At 45.1% G+C, this 23,561-nt stretch overlaps 1 protein-coding gene across 1 annotated transcript in view; it reads left to right on the top strand.

Moving 5' to 3' along the window:
• NIBAN1 (niban apoptosis regulator 1) overlaps window positions 1-23,561 on the top strand; it is a 55,008-nt gene that overhangs the window by 10,368 nt on the left and 21,079 nt on the right. The window contains exons 2-5 of the mRNA XM_030226711.2: window positions 15,845-15,975; window positions 17,053-17,184; window positions 17,919-18,033; window positions 19,463-19,627. Of these exons, the coding sequence (XP_030082571.2) occupies window positions 15,845-15,975; window positions 17,053-17,184; window positions 17,919-18,033; window positions 19,463-19,627 (543 nt within the window). The remainder of the gene's footprint in view (window positions 1-15,844; window positions 15,976-17,052; window positions 17,185-17,918; window positions 18,034-19,462; window positions 19,628-23,561) is intronic.

The following is a 23,561-nucleotide window of genomic DNA, read 5'->3' as shown; positions in this document are numbered from 1 at the left end:
GGGGCCATAGAGGAGGAATGAGGGAAACTGGAAATGAGTGGGAGAGGTTTCCAGCCACTGCCCATGTTCTCCTGCTGGACTACACCCTGGTGTTTCCATGTTTGCCCTCGGTGCAGGCTAGAAAAATGTGCCACAGCTCCCAGCAGCTCTTCACTGCTGTGAGCAAAGCAAACACAGCTTTGTACCTCACAGGCTTCAGTGGGAGTAGAAAAGCTCCAGGGACCTGAAGCCCTGAACTCATTGCTGATGCTTGAAGGAGACCAGGGTGCAAAGGCTTATCTTTGGTGTTTTTCTACTGCTTCATTCAGTAGGAAACCCCAGATCCATTGCTTGGGGTTTTTTTTCTTTCCTTCTGGGATTTCCTGTGCACCTGCCAAGCTGCAAAGAGCTGTGCAGCCTTTGCTTAGCTGATCTTGGTGCTGTTTGGTTTCATGCACGAGGAGTTATGGCTGTTCATTTGGGGCTGGACAAACCTGGTGCCTAATTTTTTGGGGAACTGGCAATTTTGATGCTGTCCCCAAGTTTCCAGCCAGGTTCTTGCTGTGCTCAGGCTCTCAGCACTTCTGTATATCAGGAAAAGAAGGTGGCAGGAGCAATGTGTGAGCTTCTCCTGGAAGTGCCACGTGTTTTGTCCAGCTTTACATTCTGCAGTAGAAATAGATCTGGTTCTCTGGGGTGGCATTTACCTGCTTTTAAATATAAATCAGGTTCCTGCTGTTTCCAGCTCACTGTGCCACAAACTTTGAGAGCTCTGCAATGAATAGGACAGGTACCTATGAGGTAGAAGATGGTATTTTTAGGTGTAATTGTGAAGGAAAGTAACTTTAATTGCTGTTGCTTGTGCTCCATCTGTCTGGACATGGCACTCAGTGCTCTGGTTGGACTCGATGGCCTGGGAGGGTTTTCCAATGAACCTGAATGATTCTAGTAGTCTGTGCTTCCATCACATCCTACCAAACCCAAGGGAAGCAGGGGGGAGGAGGAGTGTCCAGAACAAAATTGAGGCTGTATTTGGTGTGACACACACCCGAGATCTGTGACAAAAGAAGCTTCTGGGGAGGACTTTGGAGCCTGGGCTTGGTGTGTTCATGGTGATCCCTTAGGAGATGTGGCCACGTAGTGGTGACATCAAAAACTGAGGCAGCACTGGGTTTGCTAAGGGAGGAAGCTGAGTTCTGAGTGAATGAAGGAGGAAGGACCCATCTGAACTGAGCACCACCTTCCCTTACAACTGGAAAAAACACGAAGCATCACATCCCACACCAGAATGGGGGTGACTAAAGCTGATACCACACTGGGAGACACAGGAGTTACCCGAGTAAACAAAAGTCTCACACCACTGTGTTGCTAAGAGTGTCAAATACTACAGGGTAATTTTCAGCAAGAGCTTGTGGTTTCTTAGTTACTCATCTCTTGCTACACGGCTTTTCCTTGGGGTGCCTTGAATGTGCAGGCAGCAGGAAGTGTGGTCAGCTGCAAAGTTGCTCTTTCTGTAGCACTTGGCATTGGCAGGTGTTACTTTTGTGGCCGTAAACCGAATTCACGCTTGCCTTGGGGCTGCTCCTAAACCTGGATCTCACAGGGTGTTGGGGCTGAGCTCTGGAGGGAAGCACTGGCTGGGTTTGATTGTTACCATCTGCAAAAGAGCTGCTTTTCAATAAAACCCAGCCTCTCTGACAGCCGAGTGTCTGGAGTTCTGCTGTTGAGGGGCTCCCCCAAAACTCAGGCTGGCTTTGAGTGACAACTGCACAGTGCTGAGTTTCTGTGGCCCTTGTGTTTGGTGCCTTGGCTGAATCCCTGCCAGGGGTGTGAGTCTGCACAGCCTTGGGAGGATGTGAGAGCTGCATTTCAGATGGGGCCCATCTCTCTGCTCAGAGATTTCGCTCTGTTTGGATGATGGGAATGGAGACATCTGTAAAAGTAACAGTCCCCCTTCCTTCCAGAATAAGGCTATGAGCTTTCCAGCTGTTGGCTAAGACAGGTTTTCCTGTTGAAATAGCTTTTGTCTGAAGTAAGTCTAGAACAATATGGTTATAGTAACAGAAAATATTTCTTTGTCAATTCTAGTTGTAAATCCAAGTGTTTTGATTCACTGCTGCTTCTTGCAGCAGCTGTTTGATTCAGAAAGCCTTATGGAATCCTCCAGTGAAGTGCCCGCTGCTGGTAAAATGCAGTTTTGCTTATTTTGTGTGTTTTCTTTACCATGTTGTGTGTGACTAATTTTCTTTTATCTTCACAGTCTCACAATTCCAGAACACACTCTTGCTTTCCTTCAGAAGTCCTATCATCCTGAATAATGCAAAGTCAAGCCCATAACATTCATTCATGAGGTTCTTGTTTGCAACCACAATAAAAAATAGATTGTGCCATATATTTGTCAGCTGATGCTGTCCTATATTCATCAAATATGCTTGGGATCTTTTCTTGGTTCTGCAGAGTTTAAAGATGAGCTTATTAGGCATCTCTCTGATGTGTAATTATTCTGGGCTGAATAATGTTAATCAGAATATATGCAATTTATATACAGTAGGTAAGCAAAGAAGAGTGTATGTTTAAAAAATCAGTTTACCAGAGCAGATTTGCAATAAAAGTGCATCTAATGCACCTAAGAGATTTCTATTTTCTTTTGAATACCCTTTTTAAAAAACAAATCATGTTTGCTGGCTCAGGAAAGTTTTACTTCTGTATGGTGGGTGTCTTGACTCCATTTCTGTGTTTTATTTCAATTTCAAGACATGCTATTTTACAAATCAGAGGAACCCTCAGAGACTAGGAGTTTAAAAAGCATGTCAGGGTATCTGCTCAGTCTGGAAGCCAGGGCTGCATGACCTCCTCTGACTTGGTTGGTGTTGCTCTGTCCTAGGCATTCTTGAATGAGATAACACCTGATGCTCTCGTGTTTTTCTCAGCAGGTTCTTCTTAAGCACACTAAGCAGATATTTTTAATACACCCAAACAAAAATTGTAATTTTTAGAACTCCAGCTGGCATTTAGAGCTTCAGCTTGGCTTCAGAGGGGCTGAGCACCCACCTGGCAACTGGTGGTTGGTACCAGCTGCTCTGGCAACAGGAGGAGTTGCCTCACACCAGTGGCAGCAAAAATAACTTTGAAAAAAATGCCTTTGAATTTTCAGTGTGTGTGTGTCCTCTTGGTGCCAGGGGTGCTTCCAAAGGGGAAGTAATTACAACAGAAGGACCTGACCTCATTTCTTGTTCAAAAGGGGTTGTAAGAAGACACTCATCTCCTGAACAATGGATTTGTGGCTGTTGGCTAAGGCACATGTCCCTCAGAGGGAACAGAATTGGAAACCAGGATGTTAAATCTGTGTTTTGTTGTCCTGACCTCAGCATTTCTGGGACTGGCAAAGAAAAGGTCCTGACTCCATTTAAGCCCAAGCCTTTGGAGCCAGAAGGTTCAGCCTGACTGACCTGTTGATGAAGGTTTGGTGCACTTTTGCTAGTAAAGCTCAGAGTAAAGCAGAGACCATAAGATCCATTTATTCAACACTTTGTATTTTTTCACTGGAAATTACAAAACCCCCATGAATCTTTGGGTTTTATGAATCCACTTTTCCAGAATCCCTGGCTTGTTCTTGTTCTACTACACTTTTCTCTGCTCTGCTTTTTCCTTAACCAAGAGCCTGCCTGTTTGTGTGAGGCTGCTGGGTTTATGCAAAAGCTGTGGTGAAACAGTTGGTGAAGGGGTTGGCTCAGAGATGCTTGAGAGGGCAAACAGCAGAGAAACAGAGTCTCAGGGTAGCAAAAAGTTCTGCTGTGCAGGAGTAGCATCTCGTTGGCAGGGATTGTTGATTGTATAGGAAAGGTCTCTGGGAGTAGTAATAAGGGGTAGAAAAGTCTCTGAAATGTTGTTGTGGGTTTGGGAGCTCTTCAGGGTGTTTTGAAGCCACACTGGGTGCTGTTAAGTGAGGAAATATTTCATTGAAATTCAGGGTTCATCTCTCACCTCCTCAGGCTGGTGAAGTCCATCAACCCAAATGAAGATAGAAAATGGGTTTATGTGGTTTTCCCTGCATTTGTTTCTCAGAAAGCCACAGGCTGCCTTTAAGGCACTCTTGAAGAATGCAAACATGGCTTGAAATGCAGCTCCAGTGAGGAAATGCAGGCAGCTTTTGGAGGAATTCAGGTTTGGATGAGATTCAGAATGAACATTGTTAGACAGGGGCTAAATATGTTTAAAGTCACATTACTAGTGATTACTTCTGCATGCACAAAGTGAAAATGTGATCTGATATACATAAATTTGCCAATTAAAAAACCCTTCTGGCACAGCTCTTGCATATTGCATTCTTAGGGCTGCTTTTTTCTTGGTGCCATAAAAAAAGCATTTTGCAAAACACAGAAAGATGAAGAATTTAAGTTTTGATACAAAAAAGTGCAACATACTCTTCTCCAGAAAGAGAGAATATATCAGCATCCCCAGTGGCAGGAGCTCAGATTGGAGTGATGGGGAGAACTTCACAGAGACCTTTGATGGAAGAGCTGAGACTTACAAACCTGGAGCAGCATAACCAGTCATACAAAGGTGTGAGAGATAAAAGCAAACTGTTAAATGCACTGGCTGAAGCATTGCCACCGTGGGTGTAAACCCAAGCCTTGAACATCTTCTGGTTGGTTCTGTGTAGCCCCAGGTCCTGGTGTACAGGCAGGTGGCTTTGGTGTGTCTGTACCTCCAGAGGCACAGGGTCACTGTGAACCAGCAGGAGAGCTCTCACCAACCCATTTCCCAATAAATTCTCAGGAACAAATTTCCTTTTCTTAATAATAACCTGCCCAGCTGCCTTTCTGAGCCCAGACCTCACGTGGCCCCACTGTACAAACACAGCACAGGGAGAAGGTGGATTGGTTTATTGGTTTGGATTTGGTTTTTTCCTTTCAAGTCATCTTGTCACAAGCCCTTTTGAACGTGAAAGATAAATGGAGAGGAAATGAGGCAGCTTATCTCCCCTTTTTTTTTTTTTTTTTTTTTCCAAGAAGGAAGGAGCATTGAAACCTTGGGGCAGCCAAGGAGCCTCAAGCACAGGCTTAGTGAGAGGGGCTATGGCTGAGTGGAGCTTCTTCCTGGGAAGTCCTCTTAGAAATGGAGAAAACAAACACCAGTGGTGACTATTGTCCTCCCAGTGATGCTTTCATGAGTGTTTGAGGATCTGAAAGTGGTCTGGGAGGAAGAAGAAGAATGCACAGCACTTGGCATGCCAGGTGGCTGGATGGAACCCCTCTGAGCTGATTTCATTGAATAAAAGGGGGCTTTGGTGAAACCAGCCCCATGGAGGAAACAAGGCTACTGGGACCTACAGAGCTGTGTGTCACCACCTTCCTGTCACAGCAAGTGACACTGTGGCTGTCTGGAGTGCAGTCAGACACTCTGTTGGACTCTGGCCTTTCTCTGAGTTCTAGTTAAAAATAGCAGCCTGAGAAAGAAAATAAATACTTTTGAACAGTGTGCTGGAACAGAGAGGCCTTAATCCCCCATGGCTGCACAGGAGAGACTGTAAGAGGAGCATTCCTTTGTGAATGTCCTCTGTGGCATTTATAACAAATTCTTTCTGAACACAGTTCTTTGGTTTCCCTTTTTCCTTAAACTCCCCTGACCTGTGCCCTTGTCACCTGGGAGTATTTCTGCCTCTGGTGATGTGGGTTGGTGGCACTGGTGGGTTGTAGGAGCAGCAAACCTGGGGAATGTGAAGGTAATCCTTCATCTTTGATAGTGCTACATTTTGGATTGTTTGGATTTTTACTTGACTTCTTTTCAGGATAAAATTTCAGGAATAATTCTCAGTTTGGTAGCAGAACGTGTATTTTTATTAGTAAGGTCCCAGCTTTAATTTAGAAGGAATCAAAGGCATGAACTCTGCCAAGTAAGGAACGATTAATGAAGTTTTTAATGGGTCCTTTTAGCTTTGCCAAAGAAAAACCCCAGAATGTTTAGATCACTTTGTTTTATTCTTTTACAGTGCTTTGGAAATACTGTGATCTTGATTGTGGCCTTGTTCAACTTTGAATGGGAGAAAACAGGGGAAAGGAGGCCACTGGCAGGTCCCCCATGCTGAGAGCCCCTAGGCAGCCATAGAGCCATCTCCCATCCTCTGTTTGTCCTTTCCCATTCATTTTGTTTTTATTTGCCTCATTTTCTCTGCTTCTTCCCTTGAATTGTCCCTGGGCCAGATTTAGTAGGGGCTTTTGGAGTGGTTTCATTGGTTTCACAAGGGAAGAGGCCAATTCTGTTTCTTTTGCACCCATTTCACAGCTGGAAGAGAGCAAAAGGCCGTGACCTATCTTGAAGTGGGACTTGGGGGCAGCCACAGCTGCTGTGGGAGAGTCAGAGTGTGAGAGACAGAACCACACCAGGATTGAGGAGTGAGAGGAGATGTGGTCAAGGTCTCCCTCTCCAGCAGCCTCAGTGCATCTTTGTGCCACCCTTTCTTGAAGGGGCTGATGCTCTGGTGCCACTTCCCAGTTTTCTGCACTAATTTGAATTATAAAGCTGATCTCTTGCATCACAGAGCCGTAGTTTCCCTTCCCCATCTGTAATAAGCACAGAAAAAACTGTCTTACACAGTGTTGGGTGAGCAGCTTCATGTAATAATTATACACTTGTCCTCTAAACTCTGCCTTAGCTGATGCTTTTTAGCAGTTGTGTGAAGAAACCTTCCCCACAGGATGAGGCGCCAGCGCTTCCTCCCGTCTCTCGTGCAGAGGGAAAAGTGAAGAGTGTGGATTTCCTGAGGGACATTGCCATCCATGGAGAGGCAGAGAAGGGTTTGTTTGTGAAAGGGAGACCTTCAGTCGCATCAGTGCAGACCCCTTGAATGCCTGGCAGTATTCCTTGCGAAGGAATGAATGCAATCCTCTTTTTAAATCGATTTATTTCTGAAGATTTAGCAAATGTTTTTAGAGCTGTTATGTTATTTTTCTGAACATGAGAACAGACTACCAGCAAGGAGAGTTTGTCTAGTTTGTCTTAGCTAAGGCTTTGAAGGATTGACCACAGTGTAGTGCTGTGGAACATTTTTGTCTTGTTCAAGGTTGTGTCAGCCATGAACAATTCCTTGAACAATTCCAATGCTGTAGCATCTGCACGGCCGACAAAGTCCATGTGACGTCAGAAAGGGATCCCATTGTATCACCCTGCTGTGTAACAACAAAATATATGACAGATCAAAGAGATTTTATAAGCTTTGTAACAACAAAATATAGACACACTAAAGAGATTTTATAAGCTTCACTCAAACTTCTAAGTTTTATAAAGTAAGTTCTCCCATCCTCTGCCCAATATTTTGCTCTCACAAGTTACATTTTCCTGCAGTCATATTCCAGTGTTATAACCTGAAATAGTGAGAGCCTGAACAAATGACTAAGAAGGCACTGCAAAGGAAAAATGTTTCCATTTTCGTTGTTCAAGCTGAATGCAAAGTGGGAGGTCAGGTAAAAAAAAAGTAAAAATTCTTTGGAATGTGAATTGCATTTTACATACTCCTCTTCCTGTATTATACAGTAGCTTAGTATTATATACGTACATATATGTTTGTATAAATTTTTGCCCTTTTTAAAAGAGGGGGAAGAGGAATAAAATCAAGTATTGGTTTTCACAAGAAGTTTTGAAAAGCTCTTTGTCCCCCTCAAAATGCCCTTTCACAGTTGCTGCCCTACAGAGGACCAAGGCGAGGAGGTGTTGGCACAAGCAAAGCAAACCAGGTGAAACTGGAAAATGGTCCCAGCTGGCACAGCTGTGACATGGGTGTGACCTTGGGCTTCAAAGATCTGGATGGTGCTCGTTTGGGTTAAAATCTGTGTGTTCACCCAGGTGGTGTTGTGGGGTTCAGAATGGCAACAAGGGGCTCTGAGGCTGAAATTATTTCCTGTGGTAAAATCAAGTGGTGTGGTTGTGTTGGGAGATCATTAAAGTAAACGTCCTTGCTTTGAGACCTCTGTTTAGTTTAGAGATAAGTCTTGGTTTTACCCTTCTTGCACATAGGCTTAGCTGAAACTCCTTTGCAAATCATGGTATTGACTCATTTTCAGTGTGTACAGGAGCCAAAAGTGAAGCAAACACCTTAGAATTGATGAGGAAAATGGTAAGAAAAGAGGCTCCAGTGTTCCCATTAGTCTCATTTTGTTGCTCTGTTTTGCGCAGTTTGTGTGTTTGTTGAAGAGAAATGGAATAAAATCCTGCCATGGAATAATGGCCTTCTGCTACAGTGCTTAGAAAGTGATTACTTTGTGGGAAATATGGTGCTCTGAGGAGTCCATTTGGGCTGATTGTGACAGGAGTTGGAATGGTGAGGGAATAAAGGGAATTTATGACTAAGGTAAGAAAACCTCAGCATAAATGAAGCCCCTTGTGGAAAGATATGTGTGTACTCATAGCTTTGCCCAGTGTCATGTACTCCCTGGAGTAATTTTGTGATAGGGCCATGTAGTGTGGTATAAATTGGCAAAGTAATTAAGAAAAAAGAAATTAGGAAAAATATCTCCCAGATCTGTATGAGCATATGCTAAGCATTGCATGGAGATAATATTGTGAAGGTATGTGTGTCTGTATAAATATAAATATATATATTCAGAAAAAAGCTTCACCTAATGTAATGAGAATGGTTATTTCTGTTATCTGTGTCTCTGTGTCTTTTGGTCATTTTGTCTTGTGGATGGCTGGGCAGTGAGGTAACTGTCACCCAAAAGGGAGGGAAGGGGGACCACATCATCCTGATTTAAAGGGTGAAGCAGCACTGGCTTACATTTTTGGAATGCTGTTTAAATGTTCCCAAGAAACATTTTTGTGTGACCTCCAGTGATGTGTAACGTGGTGCTGAGATCTGGACTGGAGAAAGCTGCTCAAGACATGCCTGGTGTCTGTGTCCCCAGGAGTTGAAAAAAAAAAACCCCAAAACTTGAAAACCATTGACCTTCACCAAATTTATTTATCTATCACAGATCATAGTTTAGTTTCATGTGACCCCCCCCAGGAATTAGATTGGGTTCATTTGGTTATTAAATCCCAAGTCCTTCTGGTGCTGTGAAAGAAGCTTATACATGAAATCTTGTCAGACCTTATTCTAGTTGAATCTGACCATGAGTAATTGTTTCTAGACAGATCATTGCTGCTTCTCACTCCATTACCAACAAAGAGTGGATTTTAGCAGCCTTGGAGATAAGCTTATCTGACACAGTGTTAATCAAACCCTTGGCTTGTTTCAGCCTGATCAACCACAAGCACTGGCCTTTATGTAATTCATGATTATTAGGATTTTTTAGCCTGAAAGAAGTGCAAAGGCAATTTGTGAAGTCTTCCTTCTCCCATAAACTAGGATTGGGCAGTGGGAGTAGGGGAATGAGCTGCAGGAATGAGTCTCTGGGTTTGACCCAAGAGCCACTCTGTGTTTGTGCAGGATCTGTGCTCTGCTGTTTGTTCTTCATTTTCAGTAATCATTCATCATTCAGAATTAACTTAAACCAGCAAGCTCCATAGTTAGATCACAAGCTTCTCTTCACAAAACATTTTTTATAGAGGGTATGAGGTCTCAGCTCAATCTGCTCCCTCTGAATTGAGAGATGCTCTTGAAGCTGCCTGGGAACGACATAAGTATGGAAACCTTTGGGATAATTGTCCATCTCAGTACAAAATTCAGCCTTGTGTAGCAGAGCACTTGAGGAAGAGCAAAGTATAGGGGTCAAATTGTGTTGTCTTAGATAGCAAAGGTCCTAGCATCATCATAGTACGAGGATTTCCTATTATCAGAGCTTCATACCTTCTTGATGTTCCTCACAGGCAGCTCCTCAACACACTGACTTCTCCAGATCCTGGCAGTAATCTGACTCTCCTCACTCCTCTTTCCTTACTCTTATATAGCACTAGGTCTTATTGATTACAGGTGTGGCCTGTTAAGATCAGGCCCACCTCCAATCTTCAGCAACTGACCCAGCTGCAACTTATTGGGGGACAAGATCACCCTCTACAAAATTATAGAAAGGGAGATCTGCAAGTTTGGAATGGAGCCTGTTACTTTTGACACCTCTTTTGCCAGGTATCACATCCAGATGAACTTACAAACGGGTTTGTTTAGCTTGCTGTGAAACAAAAGCCTCACTTCTGATGGAGCACAAATATGACACCCACGGTCTCAGCAGCCAAACTTGTGAAAAAATCTGATTTTTTCACCAGACAGCATCAGTTTTTTTCTTATAGAGAAGATGGACTAAGCACCTGAGGAGTGCTATATGCTGAGAGGTGAGGCTGATCTGAGGTGTGATGGGTGTTGCCACTCCTCTGCACTGAGTTTGGGGTGACTAACAGGGATTTTGCCAGCATGGCAAACAGGTGATTTGAGGGTGTGTGCACACCACTGGAGTCACAGAATTGTAAGGTTTTATTGAGAGCAGTCTCCATTAATATAAACCAAGGCTGGGATAAATAATTGGTTTCAGTGTTTTCCCAGGTACAAACCACATGTTCCTGTGTGGGAAAGAGGGGTGGCTCCACCAACCAGGCTGCTGGGTTTGGCTGAGTGCAAACAAACCTGTGAGAGGTGATCCAGCCAAATCAGAACCTTTGTGTCTGCCATCCCTTTTTGTCATAATAGGCATTAAGTCATGGCTCAGATTAATTGAAATACTATTTCTACAAATAAAGATCAAAATGAGTTCTGCTTTCAACAACAATGAGAGTAGTTTACATTGCCTTCCTAGATGAAGTCTGGGAGCACTTGAACCTAAACACTTCCTGGGTGGTATTGTAAGTACTGCACAAGGAAGAAGACTGTAGGAAAGAGGGAATCACTTGTAAATCCCACTACACTGTTCTATACCCCAGAGCACTGGAAGGTGGTGGGCACTGTCAGGATGTGCCAAACAGCATCACTTTCACAGGGTTTCTAGCACCAGATGCATTTAGCAACTGATAATGATGTTTGCAGTGAAGGGGTGATCTGAGGAAAAGCAGTTTTTATGGTGAGTTTGTGCTTCCTTCTCTTCCTGTTGAGCATCCAGCCCATTTCAGAAGTGCCAGTACTGACATCCAGCTTTCAGGGCTTATGTAGAGCATCTGCAATTTCAGACATTTACCTCAACCAGAGTTGTGCTGTTCTTGGACTTGGGATAAGGTTGGCCTAGGAGCTGAACACTGGAATTATTTTGTTAACTCATTTTGCTGCTGCTGTGATGGGCTGTGAGCATAAGACTGTGTTTATGGATAGAAAAATGGATGGATGGACAGTAGTAATTTTAAAGCTCAGTTTGCACTAAGGCATACAGTATATCTAGATTAACTGGTTTCTAGTTTATAATTCAAAAGTTTGCCCCCAGTTGTGGGTTCCATCCTGGCTTGTGGAGCACTGTGTGGGTATGATCAGCTGAGCATTTTAGATTGTTTTCTGACAGCTTTGCTCATGGCCTAGTGGAGGAAATAAGACAAAGTGATTTGTTCCTGTTCTGTCTCACTGCTTTAATTGTTTGAAGTGCTGGGTGTACTGACATTAAGCACACATAGTGCCTATTTCTTTTAGGTTTTATTTTGTCCAGGATTTGCTTTAATACAGCAAATAATTAACTTCCTTTACATTTATGTCCCCTGGGACTTATATGGTGTAAGAAGATACGTCAGCCCCCAGACCTCCAAAGAGATTCATATCACTGGTCGTGGTATATTTGGAAAACCCTTTCCAAAAGGTGCTGAGTGCAGGCAGTTGTGCTGTGAAGGGGGATTGTGAACGTTTTCCTACTCTTGGAAGGGTCATCTTACTGCCAAACACCAATAGTTAAGTGAAATAGCTTTTATGGCAAGTCCTTCCCTCTTTCCATTCTTAACTTCCAAATGGCTGAAGTTCTGGGAGTGTGAGCAATCACTCTCTTGTATGACAGCCAAGAAGTTATTGTTTTCTGACCTTTTTTCCTGAGTTTTCCTGACCTGCACCTGGACTGGCCACGTGGCAACGTTGTTGAGAGCAGGGAGATGTGGCAGGGAGAGCTGGATAGGCTGTGCTGGGAGCCAGACCAGCAGGAATTCATTCCTGGGAGAACTTGCTGAAGAGTGCCCTTGTTTGAAAAAGCTGAATGTCAGTTATTTCAATAAAAGCAATGAAACTACCACTATAAAATTGGGTATTTGAGGCCATTCTGTGGGCCCAATGATTTGGAGTTCCATACAAGTGTCCAACGTGGGTGACACAATTGAGAAGGTCAAAGGCAGGGGAAAAGCATGGAAAAAAAATCTGGGGGTGATTACTGATTTCCAAGGGAGCAACAGGTAGATGTTTCTTGTTTCTCAGTGCAGCAACATTTGTTTTAATTCTTAAAAGAGGTATCATAACTCATGCTAAAGTTTTGTGGTCATGTGCAGGGGCAGTTCTCCAGAGCCAGGAGGTGCATCATGAAGTATTAGCAAAGTTTATTCTGGAGTAGGATCTAAACTCTCAGTAAAGGAGGAACAGACCCTTGCCTTGTTAATTTGATGGAAATCCTTCCACCTTCATCACAGTTGTCTTTTCCTGTTGGTAATTTTGGTTCATGGAATCACAGAATATCCCAAGTTGGAAGGAACCCACTGGGATCAATCATTGAGTCCAGCTCCTGGCCCAGCACAGGAGCAGGAGGTTGCATGCAGGCTTCTCCTGGAGCTGATCAGACTCCTCATTCTCCCAGGATAAACATCCCAGCTGCTGGGCTTCAAGTCCCATTTATGTGGGCTGGAGCAGTGCCACTGCCAGACCAGCCAAGTGGGAGCATTGGCTGTGCTCCATATAAACAGCTCTGACGAAGCCAGCCACACTAAATTTGGAAAAGAATTAGGGGAACTCATTTTTCAACTGCCCTGGAGTATTTTATCTCCACTTGCCCCATGTTATCATTTCATGGGAAGAGTTTCTGTTACTCAGGACTGTTTCCATCATGTTTATTTTCAGATAGCATATTTTTATTTTCTGTAAACCAAAAGAGTTTAAATATCCATTGAGGAACAATGGATCCAGGGTCTGTCTGCTTCTCTTCCCACTTTCAGGTAGCACTGAAATTCCTGTTCAGCTGAGCCCTGCAAGGCCAGATCCTCATATGGTGCCACTCACAATTTTTTTAAATAAACTTTTCTTCTAATTTTTTGAGGGAGGATTATTTTTAATGCAGATCTCCTTTGCAACAAGTAGTGTGAAGATTGGAAGAAACAGCCAGAAACATTTGCCTCTTGATTCTTGTTTTGGTTTGTCATAAATATAGTCTGCACATAAAAATTGCATCATCAATGTCCTATTTCTGACGTGTATGTTGTGAACTGCAGAGTGTCTTTCTCTTCATTGTGCTTTAAGCTGATCTAAGCAGTACTGACAGTGAAGAATGACACTTCTGAGGCCACTTAGCCTTAATTGAGAGACTCTGCCAAAATTACAGGTATTTCCTGTGATTGTTGCAACTTTTTTCCCAACACCAGAATTTTATTCTTTGTCCCACTTCCTCTACAAACTTTTACTGCAGGATGCAGGCAGTAGCCAAGTGAGGTGCAGTGTCCCAGAGCCCTCTCTAACAAATTGAGAGGATGATGCGAGCTGGAAAAGAAAAAGCCACAGTGCAAAACAGGGGCAAACCCTGAGCAGGAAACTCTGCCGGGGCTGGGGCCAGCAACATCCTACTGCTGGCTGGGACCAGGAGGAAAAAAAATACTGTAAAGAAGGTTTTGGGAAACTTTGTCCTTATTTGGAGAATAAGTCTATGCCTCTGCCCAAAGCAGGCTAGTTTTTGTAGGGCTGGGATATTCTGCTTTAGCAGCACCATATCCTGCTATTATACCCAAGCACATCCTATAATCAGTATGTCTCTAAAAATCCATCCTGAAGCTGAAGATTTGGAGTCCAGATTGTCACCAGGTGCTGTCCCACAACAACTCTGTGAAAGCCTTACATGAGTGGTGAATTGACTCTGCTTCTGACATCCCTCCAGCTGAGTGGGATGGCTGTGCCAGTGCTGAGCCAGCTCCTCCATGTGCCTGGAGAGGGGTCCAGAGTGTCAGGTCTGGACCCCTCTCCCGGGGTGGGATTGCAATGGGGCAGCAGTGGGGCAAAAGGGACTTCCAGTTCAGTGGAAGGCAGCAATCACATTGGTGCTTACAAAGGAGAGGGCTGCAGCTCACCCCTCTGAGCTGGTGACATGGGAGTGGCTGGAATGAAAGGTGGTGTCATGGAACAGCAGCGTTGGCATTGCCCCTGAACTTGGGGGGTGCATCTTATTCTGCACCACACTGGAAATTCACCTGCAGAAGCAGAGAAGCTGGTGTGTAGGTTTGTCTTCTCATGCACATCCATGTTAGGAAATTAGGGAATAATTCCTAGAATCCCACAATGGTTTGGGTTGGGAGGGATCTTCCAACCCATCCAGTCCCACGCCATGCCATGGGCTGTGACACCTTCCACTAAACCAGACTGCTCCTCGCCCCGGCCTTGAACACTTCCATGAATTCCATTTCAGGAATACTGTGTGCCAGTCCTGGTCTAGGAGTCCATCTAAAGGCATTAATAAGCCTTAGTTTGAGAATTACCATTTTTTTTTCTCATACAGAAAATATGATTTTTTTTCCCCACCGAGCAGAACAAAATGAAGTTTCGAAAGCATCAAAGTTGCTTGAGATTTGAAATTGCATTTTTCTGTTGTATGCTCAGAAAAAGCCCTTTGGCAATGGAGCTCCCTAATACCAAGAAGAAAGGGATCTCTCCAGTATCCAGGATGTTTGGGATGCTCTCTAGATCATAGGTTCTGGTTCTTGCATTGCTACAGACTCTTTCAGTCACATATATGCACAGGCCTTTAATTTTAGCTTCACTTCCCTGTCTGCACAGCACCATTATTTCTGTGGTAGGGTTAATGAGTTAATTGCTTGTAAATTGTTTTGAGATTCTCAGAAGTGAGACCTCAGTGTGTTTATTGCTGTTGCTGTTACCCACGAGATCTTGATCACAGCCAGACAATAGCAGATTAGTGTTTATTGCAGCATGACTGAGGATATGTTTGCATTAAAACAAAGATGAGACTGTAGTGCCCAAGCCTAGAAAAATATTTTGTAGAGCTTTGAGTCATCTTTCAAATCTCAGTAAGTGATAAATTGGCTCCTATGGCTGAACATTAGCTAGTATCACTGGTTGTCTTTGAAAACCCTTTCATCCCTTTACCCTCCCTGGCTCTGGGGCAGCGTGCCCCAGGGAGAGGCAGAGAGCATCTTTCCATCTTAGAGAAATGGATTTGGGGAATTCTTTGCTTGATCTTAGAAGAAAAAGCGAAGTCCAAAACCCAATATTTTCCTGGACAAATTCCCTCTGAATGCATCTCCAAGGGTTTCCTGATCTGTGCAGCAAGATGAGGGCCCTTGGTACACTCAGGATGTCTTCTCATGGAATCATGGAATGGTTTGGGTTAGATGGACCTTAAAGCCCATCCAGTTCCACTCCCTGCTCTGGGCAGGGACACCTTCCCCTAGACCAGGTTGCTCCAAGTCCCATCCAGCCTGGCCTTGGACACTGCCAGGGATCCAGGGGCAGCCACAGCTTCTCTGGGCACCCTGTGCCAGGGCCTTCCCACCCTTGCAGGGAAGAATTCCTTCCTGGTATCCAATCTAAACGTACTCTCTGTGAGTGGAAGCCATTTCCCCTCATCCTGTCACTCCATCCCTTGTCCAGAGTTTCTCTCCATTTTTCCTGTGGGCTCCCTTCAGGTACTGCAAGGTCACTATGGGGTGACCCTGGAACTGCCTTTTCTCCAAAGAGAAGACCTTGGGTCCCTGGTGAGAACTGCCTTGGTTCTGTGTTACAGGCTGTGAAGCCACGTATATTAAATACTTTTCAATCTCTGTTCCACCTCAGGGAAAACAGAGGCCACCATCAAGAACTTCAGCCCCCACTACCGCCGCCAGTACGCCGTGGCTTTCTGCAGGCACGTGCAGGAGGAGCTGGAGCAGCACCGCCACTCCCAGTCCCGCTTCCTGAAAACCAGGGTAGGAGGACACTCGTGTTCCTGTCTGTGACCCAAGCACGTGTGCAGATGTTGGATTTGGGTCATTTTGGTTTGGCATGGAAAAGTTGCATCTGGGTGCAGGTTTGAAGTTTAATTTTTGAAAATTCGTCTTTATTTTGGTCTTGTTTAGTTGTTTATCATGGCAGGAGGAGAGCCATGACGTGAGTTTCTGGTACATGGATTTGGGCATTTGGACAAAACTGGTTCCTTCTTGCTAGTTGCAAGGTTCTGCAAAATCTAGGGAACAGATATCATACTTCCAGGGAAGAGTTTATGTAGGAAATGTAATTAATCCTGTCATCCACGGCTCAGGATTCCTTAAAGAAGATGGCAATAATTCCCTCTGTGGAGTAAACCATGGAAAGCTGGTTTTTATTAGAGATGGGGTAAAAAGAGGGACAAAAGTCTCTTTATTAGAGGAAAATGCAGAGAACCAGCCTTCAAGATTAAGAAGATAAAAATTTAAATGTTCTGAACATACTAGAAATTATGGATTTCCAATGCTCTTGAAATGAGTAAGTAAAGCAGTGAGGTGGGATAACAGAAGATCTGTGTCTTTCAGAAATATACATATCAGTTACTACAGTGCAGATGCAAAACCATTACAAAGAAATGGGAAACAATTTACTATATTATAATAAAACCCTGCTTTTCATATCAATGAAATATTTATATTACGTCGTGGAAAATGGGAGGTGGTGAACTCCAGGTCATCCTGCAGGGGTTGAAACTAAATGATCTTTAAGGTCCCTTCCAACCCAAACCACTGCAGGATTCTCTGATCTTGCATTCAGCCTGTCAGCTGAAAAGTGAATAAATCTCTGTCTCAGAAATCTGGCAGTGTTTTGGAAGGCAGAGCTCTTCTGCTGCCTCCTCACCTCGGGTACAAGAATTCGCTTGTGTCTGTAGAACCTTCTGAAATCAGAGATGTTTATGACTCCAAATTGCATTTGAAGGCTCAAAAGCCCTCAGAGCAGCATTATGGAAATGTAGAAATAAAAGCTTCAAGATGGTCAGTGGTGAGAAGAGTCTCAAATGTCACCACTTGTCCCTGTAGCCTCCGGGAGAAGCCGGGACAGTTCTGTATGAAGCAGAGCTGCTGCACTTTGCTGAGGACCTGAAGAAGTGGAAAGACAGATACGTTGTGATCAAAAATGACTACACTGTGGATTGCTTTGAGACCAAAGAGGTGAGTGCTGCTTCCCTGGATCTGCTTGTACATTCCCAAATAAACCAATAGTGAGTGGATTTGCTGCTGCTCCCTTGCCTTCAGCAATAGGAGGTGAAACCTCGTCCTCGTCAGGGTGGCTCCAGTGGGATGGCTGAGGGAGCAGTCAAGTGCCCTGCCTTGGCCAGATACCTGGCCAGAACTAACAAATGGGACATTCTTTGGCCAGATACGTCAGCAAGAGCTAACAAATCCTTTGAACAGCCCTTGAACCTTCCTGTGCCTGTCCCAGAGCACTTCTCACCTCTACATCCCTGTAATACATCCCTGTGCTCCTGCAGTTGGATCTGAAGTAGTCGGGTTTGGGTGGCTCCAGGCTGGCTACAGTGGAGGCCTTTGCCTGGAAGCTGCCACAGTCAAGCTAGACCTGGCTGACAAATTTGGCTCAGGAGAAAATCCCATCCTTTTTCCTTTCCTTCTCTCCATGACTCCTCACCACAGCAAATAAGCACTGAGAGATTAGATTTGTTTTAGATTTGACATGCCTAGGGAACTTTTCCAAAATTCAGCCTGACAAAAAGATTCTCCCTTTGTGCAATATTCCCATGCATTAGAATAATAGAATATCCTGAGTTGGAAGGGACCCACAAGGATCATGAAGTCAGCTCCTGGCTTTGTCAGTGAATTGTGTATTTTATTTTTTCTCTCTCCTTAAATCTCCATTTGACAATGCTTCCCCTCTGTTGATTTTCCAGGCCTACCAGAAGGGAGCTAGCCCTAAATATCACGTTCTTCCTGCAGGAGGCAAAGTCCTGACTTCAGAAGAAGATTACAATTTGCTTTCTGATAAACATTTTCCAGACCCTGTTGGTAAGTCCTGTTCAAAGCCAAACTGCCAAAGCCCAGGCTCTGTTCCTTACTCTGCCCTGGGAAGGTTTTCAGGCTTCAGTTTAAAATGGGGTAGCAGAAGATGCCCACAGCCCTTTTCCCAAGTTCAAGCACAGCTCCAGAATGGATGAACAAAGCAGATGCTGTAAGCCAACATTCAGAGAAATGCTGGCTCCCTTTCTTCCCAGCACACCGGCCCAAAGCTGCTGGAAGCTGTGCAGAAGCAGGGCAGGAACCACAGCACCATTGTTCCCAGGCTTTGTTAATATTTCTGGTTTATTTGTTTCCATTTTTAGATGCCAGCTGTCTGTGTTGACTCACAGCTGATAATAAGTCCCTCAGAGAGGGCAGGAAGGTGGCTGCTTCTGAGTTTGTTGTTTCTGGGTCAGGAACTGCTGTGGTCCTGCCTGCCCCCACTCCAGCAAGATGGAGAAAATTCAGGCTTTACGGAAGGAAGCAGGTCTCACATTGCAGAGTCAGATTTGGAGAATGGGATGCCACATAACAAAAGGGATAAGGGCAACTTGAAAACAAGGATTTATTTTTTGAGTCCTTTAAATCCCTAGGATTTAAAAGTTAGGTGCCCTCTCACACCCTTTCCCAAGGCACAGGGTGGTCAGAGGGGCTTGGAGGTGTCCTGTGTGTGTCACCACAGCTCTGCAGCCGGTGGGGTTGAGTGATGTGGAACACCCCAAGGGTGCTCGTGGGCTTCCCATGGCTCTCCCATCAAAAACATCATCACTTCATCCTTATGGCACTACTCTCTGTCTGTGTGGTGCTGAAGACCCTCCAAGGTGAACCTCACGTGTCTGGGCTCTCCGTGCATGTCAGTGACTCCAGACTGGGTTTGGTCATCCCTAAACGTGCTGTCCAGCATCCCCTGTGTGCAGGGACCTGGGGCAGGTGGGAGCTGGAGGTACTTGGTGCTTTCTTGACGTCACCTGCAAGGGCTCGAAGTGACAGTTTTTAAGGGCAGTTGTGTGTGGAAGTCCTGGAACCAGGGATAGCACTGCTGTTCCAACACAGTTTATTTAATGCAGCTTGTTTCTATAGGAAAGTCAATATACTCCTAAATTGTCTTGATGTGGAACAGACCAGGGCTCCCCACTAATTTATTTATCTACCATGAAAATCCTTTCCCTAGCAGCTGCAATCCAATGAAACAGTTTCTTTGAAATTTTACCGAAACTAGATTTTTGCCACCTTGAAGGCAAAGCAAGAGGCCATCAGCTGGCTGTGGTGTGACACAGAGGTGGTTGGTGCCAGCTGAGTGTGCCCTCCCCGCTGTGTCCCCCTGCCCCCTGTGCCCAGTATCCGGGACTGGGAAGGAGATTACCCTGCTGGCAAAGGTTTGGCCCAGAACCAACCCCCAGGAAATGTGCAGCTCTCAAACAGAGGTGTTTCCATGCAGGCTCAAGCGAGGAGGCGGCTGCAGCCTTCGTGCCGCTCCCGAAGGAGTTCCCGGTGTACCTGTGGCAGCCCTTCTGCCGGCACAGCTACTACTGCTTCCCGGAGCCGGGGGCACAGCGGCGCTTCAGCGCCGTGCTGGGCGACTGCGTGCGGCATTCCAACCACGGTGAGTGAGGGATGGGACCTCTGTGGGACATTCCAACCACGGTGAGTGAGGGATGGGGACCTGTGGGACATTCCAACCACGGTGAGTGAGGGATGGGGACCTGTGGGACATTCCAGCCACGGGGAGTGAGGGATGGGACCTCTGTGGGACATTCCAACCACGGTGAGTGAGGGATGGGACCTTTGTGGGATATTTCAGGAAAGGCTCAGCCGGGGACAGTGTCACCCACCCAGGACCCACCCACCGAGCTGTGGGAAAATGCAAGTCACTCATGAAAGGTGCTTGGCTTCAGCACCCCAAGGAATGAATCAACACAGCTCTGCTGCTTGCTGTGCTGGGAACACAGTTTGGTAGGGTTTGGGGTGCAGCGGGTGTGAGCTTGGGGAGAAAACATGGAATTGCTTTGGAAGTTGTGCAGTGATCTAAAATCCCTAAGAGGTGTTTATTACTAAGGCACAGCAAACCCTCACCTGCATTTGCAAGCTGGCTAATGCATAACAGCTATAGAGTCAGGAATAATGCAATAACCTGAATTGGAAGGGAGCCACAAGGATCATGGAGTCCAACTCGTGGCCCTGCACAGACAATCCCAAGAATCCCATTCTGTGCCATGCAGAAGACCAGGTGTGTACAACATGGAGGGAGTGCAGTCCCCCAGTACATTCCCGTGCTGGTACACACACATCTCTCCTTTCTGCAGATGTTTCAATGGCAGCTCGAGCCCCAGCCATGGTTAAGCCTTGTAGCTGCTCCATGAATGGTGTGTGGGACACAGTATAGATTGTCTGCACAATGATAAATTATAAATGTCACTTTCTGAGTAGGTTAGCCTAGAAAACTTTAAAAAAAACCCCTAATCTGTGACTTGCTAGGGCTTTGCTCCCATGAAATTGGAAGATCATTTATAAGTTGGATCCTTCAGAAAAATAAATGCTTTCCTGATTTTCAGATGACATTTTTTTCCACCAAGATGCCCTCAGTTCCCCACTGGTTTCCAGGGTCTTCCATGCCTTTAGTGTCACTTTGGAGTCCCATATGCTCCTGCTGCCCTTGATGGGACATGGGAACACTCAGCAACTTCTCCACTGAACTCATGTGCTCGGGTCTGAAGCCCCGGCTTGTGGGTAAATGAATTGTGAGTGCAGGGTGTGAACAGTCCCTTTTATTTACAGAAGTGGCTCCTGGTGAATGTTTTTTTAGCTGTCACTTTAGTCTCCTGGTGATCAGCTTCATCCCATTGCCCTCAGACGGCTTTCTCCTGCTGTCCTCCCTGGATCGTTCTCGATTGCCATCTCTTTTCCCTTGTCTCCACTGCCAAAGACATTCCTTTAGGTTTCCTTTAGGACTCCATTCCCACGAGGAAAACACACATGACTACATTTCCAGGCAGTTTCCTAAGATGTGCAGTTGTGTGGTGCTCAGGGCTGGCTGCTTTCAGGGCCCTTCTTCACAGGAAACGTGGGGTTCCCAACCTTGACGCTATCCCAGCTGGTGTACACTCCCCATTCCTGCTCCCAAGGCTGCCCAGGTGCTGTACAACCCCTAATTGCATTCCCAGTGCTATCCAGGTGGTGTACAGTGCCCTGACACTCTGGACTTGGCTCCTCCCTGAGGTTTGGTAGGGAGATGAGGACACAATCAAGTTTTCCTGGCACTCCATGACTTGAAACCTGTTCATGATGTTTGGGGATTTTCATTTCTCTTCTGGAACAAGTGTAATGGGTTTGACAAAGCTTTTGGCAGCCTGTTTTTTTCTTAAAGTTCAGCACATCACTCTAGGGGCCAATCCTGAACTGGCAGAAATCGGGTTAAGATGACTTAAGAGGTCTTTTCCATCTCCAAAGCCTGTGAGTCTGCACTTCATTATATTTCTTAGGGCTTAGCTATTGCTCATTTATGCATCTGTTCCAGGATTTATCCCTCTCAGCTTTTCCTGGGGTCCTGGTTTTATCTGACAGACGATGCCTCAAGGCTCATCCTTACTTCTGCCCAACGGGGTGAGAAGCAGATAAAGACAGTCTGGATTAGGATCTACTGTTAAACCAGGAAATGAGTTTCAACAGCTTTCAAGGAAGCAGGAGCCCCTTTTGTGTGGATTTCTTGAAGTTATGTTATCCCCTGGAGATCTGGGTGCTGAAAGTGGAAAAATGATCACTGACAAGCACCTCAGTAACCTGAACTCTACCCTTGGAGAGAATTTTTTTTCCCAAGGGCTTCATGTTGATTCCTATTCATTTGCACATCACTGAAAAATATTAGTTTATTAATACTTCTTAAAGTCTGTTTTGCAAACACTTCTGCTGACAAAAACAGGTGTCTGAGCAATCTTACAAAGTTACAGCCACAGGAGTGACAATGGCTCGTAAGGATTGCAGTAGAAAATTTGACTGTGCTCTTTTATTAAAAAATAGTTGAAAAGAGAAAAGAACTGTGAAAAATCCTTCATGTTTGATTATGAAATATAATTTATCGGGATAAGGAGCAAGGACCAGGGCAATACTCACTCCACCTCTTCCCAAAGTGCCGAGTTCCCATTTACCAGGGCAGATTTGGCAAGGGCAGGACAAAGACAAATGTCATGTCTGAGCAGAGGTAGCCTTTCTGTCCCTGCTGTGATCTGCCATTCCTGAAAAGGAATGTGTTGCACTGGGCTTTAGCCAAGGACTTGGAGGAGTTCCTTGGCTACAATGTGTTTTCTTTCTCCCAGGAAGCAGAGTTAAACAGGGAAAGCTGGAGTGAATCAGTGCTGGGAGCCGCCCTGGCATTCAGCTGCTTCCTGTCCCCCTGTGGTATAAATACCCAGCCCAGCCTGTGTTTCTGGGATTTCTGGGCAGAGCAAAAGCGTTGGGATTTAGTGAGCACCACTGGGAAATGGCATTCAGATGTTTGGAGTGTGGGTTGTTGTGTCATTCCTATCTCGACTTTCCTCTTGTCTTTGTCCTTTATACTCATTGATCAGGGCTTGGTGGTTTGAGGAGACAATGATCTCCTTCAGCAGCAATGGAACATGAAGATCAAATGCTTTTTGGGTTTTAATTTGTGAGGTGGTGTGATTAGGGATAATCAGTGAGAAGGCAAGTACCCAGGGAGCAGCAGAGGAACCCCAGCAGCCTGGTGGGTGCAGGGGGTCCCTGGTGGGCACTGCTGGCTGTTCTCTGCTGCTCCTGGGCAGCCTGTGCTTCCCAAGTGTCAGTCCTCCAGCAGTGTAGGATTTTTAACACTCCTCAGCTTTTTAAAGAAGCTGTACTTGAGTTTAGGTGGAGTGTGGAGGAAGTGGTTTAGTGTTTTCCTCTGATTTTCTAAGCTGCTCCTGCCAGGTTAGATGGGGGTGGTAGCATGGGATTCTTTGGTTTGCTTTAGCTCCATGATCCACTTGGATCCACAGCCTGGACTTACCTGGTTCCATCTTGCTCTGTTTCCTTAGTGAAATTCTGAGAAGTGCACACCTCAAATCTGGGGGGAATCTGCTGTAGAAATGGCACCTAGCCCCCATTGGGGATGTTCTATCAGTCCCACAATGTCAACAGTGAGGGAAAGGCTCAAAATATTCACAGGGCTCTAATATTAGCTATTCCCCAGGTTTTAATCCTTTATGTTTGCATGCCTTGAAAATCAGATTGAAGTTTCTTCTGAGTACTTCTTAAATTACTTGTTTTTTTAGGTCTTCTTGCTTCCTATTTGAGTTTCATTCAGTATTTGCTGTTGAAAGTGGGGAACCCTGAGCACTTGGTGCTGGGATAGAGGGAAGTCTGCTTGATGGGAAGGAAATGACAACTAGCTCATTCTGGGAGACACAGAGTTTCACTTCGTGATTTTGGTTTTTTTTGTCTGGTTTGATTTCACATCCACATCTTGACAATCACCCTCCTGACACAGGAAGCTGAGGGACTTTCAAAACCATATCCTGTCATCTCCAATTTCAACAGAAACAACA

This window comes from Serinus canaria, chromosome 8 (assembly GCF_022539315.1).
Source record: "Serinus canaria isolate serCan28SL12 chromosome 8, serCan2020, whole genome shotgun sequence".
In the NCBI taxonomy this organism is placed as follows: domain Eukaryota; kingdom Metazoa; phylum Chordata; class Aves; order Passeriformes; family Fringillidae; genus Serinus; species Serinus canaria.
Note: the sequence above shows the minus strand (reverse complement) of the source record. Positions and strands in the feature narration are given on the sequence as shown.